Source organism: Buceros rhinoceros, unplaced genomic scaffold, assembly GCF_000710305.1.
Source record: "Buceros rhinoceros silvestris isolate BGI_N320 unplaced genomic scaffold, ASM71030v1 scaffold33639, whole genome shotgun sequence".
In the NCBI taxonomy this organism is placed as follows: Eukaryota; Metazoa; Chordata; class Aves; order Bucerotiformes; family Bucerotidae; genus Buceros; species Buceros rhinoceros.
This window is the reverse complement of record NW_010431515.1, coordinates 4496-8881: the sequence shown is the minus strand read 5'-3', so window position 1 is coordinate 8881 and position 4386 is coordinate 4496. Positions and strand designations below refer to the sequence as shown.

The following is a 4386-nucleotide window of genomic DNA, read 5'->3' as shown; positions in this document are numbered from 1 at the left end:
AAGTGGCCACAAAGTGTATTTTGGGAGCAGCCTAGAAGCTGCTGCTATACCCAAGCAAAGCTGCCCAGAAAGGGGGAGTGCTCAGCTCACTGCCTGCTCTCAGCATGCAGCACTTAGGAGCAAGGTTTAAAAATAAGACAGGACTCAAGCTCAGCAGAGAGTTGGCCGCACACACACACTCGTTGTTTTAACGACATGCCTGCATTGCCAGTGAGCCAACCACCTATGTGGCTCCCCAGCAATACTTGACTTTCCTGAGCATCAGATCATAGAATCATAGAACCACAGACCGGTTTGAGTTGGAGGGGACCTTTAAAGGCCATCTAGTCCAATCCCCCTGCAGGGACCACAGACATCCGCAACTGGAGCAGGTTGCCCAGAGCCCCAAGGTCCAACATGACCTGGAATGGTTCCAGGGATGGGGCTTCTACCACCTCTCTGGGCAACCTGGGCCAGGGTCTCACCACCTGCAGTGTAAAAATTTTCCTCTGCATATCTAGTCTGAATCTCCTGTTTTTAGTTTAAACCCATCACCCCTTGTCCTGTTCCAACAGGCTCTGATAAACAGTCTGTCCCCATCTTTCTTACAGGCCACTTTTAAGTACTGCAAGGCAGCAATAAGTGTTCCCCAGAGCCTTCTCTTCTGAACAGCCCCAACTCTCTCAGCCTGTCCTCACAGCAGAGGGGTTCCAGCCTTTCAGATCATATTTGTGGCCTCCTCAGGATCCACTCCAACAGGTCCATGTCTCTCCTCTGCTGAGAAATGCAGGACCCAGTTACCCCATGCAACTCCCAAATTCAGCACACGGCGGGTTCATGTCACCCTGAGAACATAGTTTTTCGCACTCTTCTCCTGGCTCACCACCATGCACAAGGCAATCACAAAAAGCACCGGTCTGGGAAACCCCTCCTTTCCCTCCCAATCCAGCTCCACCAAAGCAAAGCTCCCAGGTGGGGTGGGAAGAGCATCCTGCCTGCTGCCCAGCACTTACTGAAGTAGAAGCCCCTGTCCCCGCAGACAAACTGCAGCGTGTCCACCAGTTCCCCACCGCAGAGAGTCTCCGCCGTGCCATACGCCGCGGCCGAATCCAGCGCGTAGGCCAGGAAAGCCAGCAGCAGCAGCAGCATCCTCCTTGCCGCACACATCCTCTGCACCTGGGGACAGAGGCACAGCGTTAGCATGGCACCACAGACCCCCCTCTGCCACCTCCCACCCACAGCACGCCTGGGGTTTGATGCCTGGACATGTCGAGATGCTGCAGGGAAGGGATGGGTAACGCTGAGCCGGTGGCTGGTGTGAGGCTGGCTCCCTGCGCTCGCCCCACCAGTCAGCCACCTCAGTCAGACAAGGTTTGCATTGAAGCAGTTTTTCCATTGGAAAATCCAACTTCAGCCTACCTCTGAAAGGCTTTTATTCCCCCTGCTCTTTCAACAGCATGATTTTTTAATTTTTCCCGTTTTTACACGGGAATTCATTTTAATTATTGGGAGATTTTTTTTTTCCCATTTCTGATGACTGGTTTTCACGCCCTACCTGAACCCTTGTTCCCCCAAAGCAGAAACAAATGAAGTCTCAGCCTGTCCTAGAGCTGCTTTTGAGGAAAGCTGTGTTTTGCCAGGGAGTGGCGGCTTCACCCCAGGCACGTGAGAGATTCACAGAGCCAAGGCTCGGGCAATCGAGGGGCTGATTGCACAAGCCGTGTTTGCTGATGAGAGCCGAGACCGAGAAGACATCCCTCAGGAGCAGAGCAGTCCCACAGAAAATGCGCCTGAGGCATCACCAAGGAGGGCCAAGCTGGTGCAGAGGATTAGAAAAGAAACTCCCTGGATATTTGCCAGCAACCCAAAGATTTCCCCTGACTCGCCTCTGGCAAACAGCTTTACCTCCGCGTCAGCTTCTGCAGGTGTAAAGCGAGGGTGCTACTGCCTCAGTGGATGAGGCAAAACCCGTGGAGGGTTCAAGGCATTATAGTCTCCCAGTGATGAGCACCACTGTATATATGCAGCCAAATAACAATGGTCAGGTCAGCTCAAAATGAAGAGGGGAAGTGTGGCAAAATAGCAGCCGGTGCTAAATCTCTAGGAGAGCATCCCCTCTCCCTGCTAATGCTCAGCCGAGACGCTAGTTTCACATCCAGCCTTCATCACCATAGCATCTGAGCAACTCCAGAATAATACCAGTTAATGAATATTACCTCACCCCCCCGGGATGCTCTGAGATGGAGCCGAAGCCCAGGATAGATTAAATGACTCACCCAAGGTCACGGGGGAAGTCTGCAGCGCAGCCAGGAAATTAGCCCAGCTCCCCCGGGGCCCCGCTACGGTCCTGCCAGCAATAAAGCCACCCTTGCTACCAATTTTTTACTATCACGTAGCTCAAACCATCGCTGCTAGAAATGTGCCGTGCTTACAAGTCAAGAGCTCTTCTGAGCAGCAGGAGGATGGGGATCAGCCACAAGAAAAGCCCAAACAGAGGCTGCAAGGGCTGGGAGGGCTGAGGGGGGCATCCCCCCTGCACGAGCTTTGATGCCCATCATATTGTGCAGCCTGTGCTGGCAGAGACCCAGCAAGGCTGGCAAAACCCTGCCAGGGCTCTGGACAAGACAGGCAGCAGCCCTGGAAACAAACTGGGCTCAAACCAGCAAGTGAGAGGACCAGGACCAGCTTTTCAGTAGCACTGGTCCCTTGGGCACACTGTGGGGGCTTTGGTCCTGTTACACCAGGATCAGCAGGATGGCACCAGGCTGCGATTGCACCACGCTGCTAAGATGCAGCGCTTTGCCATCAACACCTTTTCACCTTGATTTTTTCATCAGGTGGCCCAAGGGTGTTTACAGGGTCTCCCTGGCCTGACCAGAGCATCACCTGCACTGCTCGAGTCATGCCCCTGGTGTGGCAGCACCGGCATCGACATCTCCAGCTGACGAGACACCAATGATCCTGCTCCCTTTCCTTTTCTTTGTCCATTCCCTTCTTCCTCTTTTTTCACATGCAGCTCCTGACTCCAGGTGTTCCCAGGTCACCGGTAGCACTGGCAGCTCACAGGGCGGCAGATGTGTGTCAGCCAGTGTCGCTGTTAAAACCACTAACATGGGACTTCAGGATACCCAAGTAATACCCAAGCCATCCCCAATTAGACTCATGCTGGCTGCGAGCACTGTGGCTATCAAGCAGGCTGCATGCTGGCCTCCCCCAAGCCAGAGCTGGCCCCCCAGAAGGGGCTTGCTTGGTGGCAAAGGTGACAAATACAGTTTTTCCTCCACACTCAGTCTAAAGAAATGGGTGAGAAGCTCTGAAGCAAGGGGAGAGTGAGGTTCTGTCGGCAGGGCGATATCTGATGCTGGGGAGACCTGATACCTTCTGTGGAAAAAAACCTGTGCTCCTCAGAAAACACCCGCTTCCACACAACCTGCGCAAAGAGGCGCCTGGCAGCCTTCCCTGCCTCCACTGCCAGCTCTTCTAGGGTGCCCACACACCCCGTACTCTGGCCAGGAAGCCCCCTTGAAGCCACCAGGACAGGGATGGCCTCAATGCTGTCATCCAGAGCTAGGCTAACGTGGAAGCGTGCTATGTGATGAAGTGCCCCTTTGCCCACGCATCAACCACCAGCCCTTTCCACCACTGTCACCTTGGCGTCTCCCCGCTCCCTCCAGCAGCTGTGTAAGGAGAAACCGAGCAGCAAAGCAAAAAGCATCTTTATTTACTACCTGGTGCTGCAGTTTCTCTCCAGCTCGATGGAGCTGCAACCCAACCCCGTAAGCCCTTCCCTCTTGCTTTGGCCTCACTGACCCTGCGGAGGAAAAGCCCCCAGGCTTTGCCCAAAGGCTAGGCAGGCTCCCAGGGTGCCATCACTGGCTCAGCGCACCCAGGTGACCTTTCACAGTTGACCCTTTTCCCGTTCTGTTCCTCTCATGCAGGGATGAATAGCACCCATGCAGGAGTGCTTGCACCCACCCCACCACAGCTGCTGGAGCAGACTCTGCTCCCCAAAACAGGGCAGCACAGCTGCTGGGTACCTGCAGCCCATGACCTGGTGCAAGCACCATGCTGGCTGCACAGGCTGGCTGTGGCCCCAACTGGCCCGGGCCAACCCCCAGCACAGCTGCTGGGTACCTGCAGCCCATGACCTGGTGCAAGCACCATGCTGGCTGCACAGGCTGCATGTGACCTCAGCTGCCCTGGCCAAATCCTGCTCTGCATCGTGAGTCAAAGCCCTATGAGCCTGTCTGAGACATCATTCTCCACTGGAAACACAGGACAGCACTGCTTTTGGTTTCCAGTCCAAGCATTAACACAGGGACAGCCCCCTCAGCTGTGGGACAGGAGTAAATTCACACCAACAGCTGGGAAAACCTTCGGTTTTTGTCAGAAAACATCACTCATGCA

General features: G+C 54.7%; 1 protein-coding gene across 1 annotated transcript in view; it reads right to left on the bottom strand.

Moving 5' to 3' along the window:
• IGF2 (insulin-like growth factor 2) overlaps positions 1 to 1160 on the bottom strand; it is a gene marked incomplete at its 3' end in the record, with an annotated part of 9015 nt that extends 7855 nt beyond the window's left edge. Inside the window, exon 1 of the mRNA XM_010143460.1 lies at positions 993 to 1160. Within this exon, the coding sequence (XP_010141762.1) occupies positions 993 to 1146 (154 nt within the window). The remainder of the gene's footprint in view (positions 1 to 992) is intronic.
• Positions 1161 to 4386: the final 3226 nt, after the last annotated feature.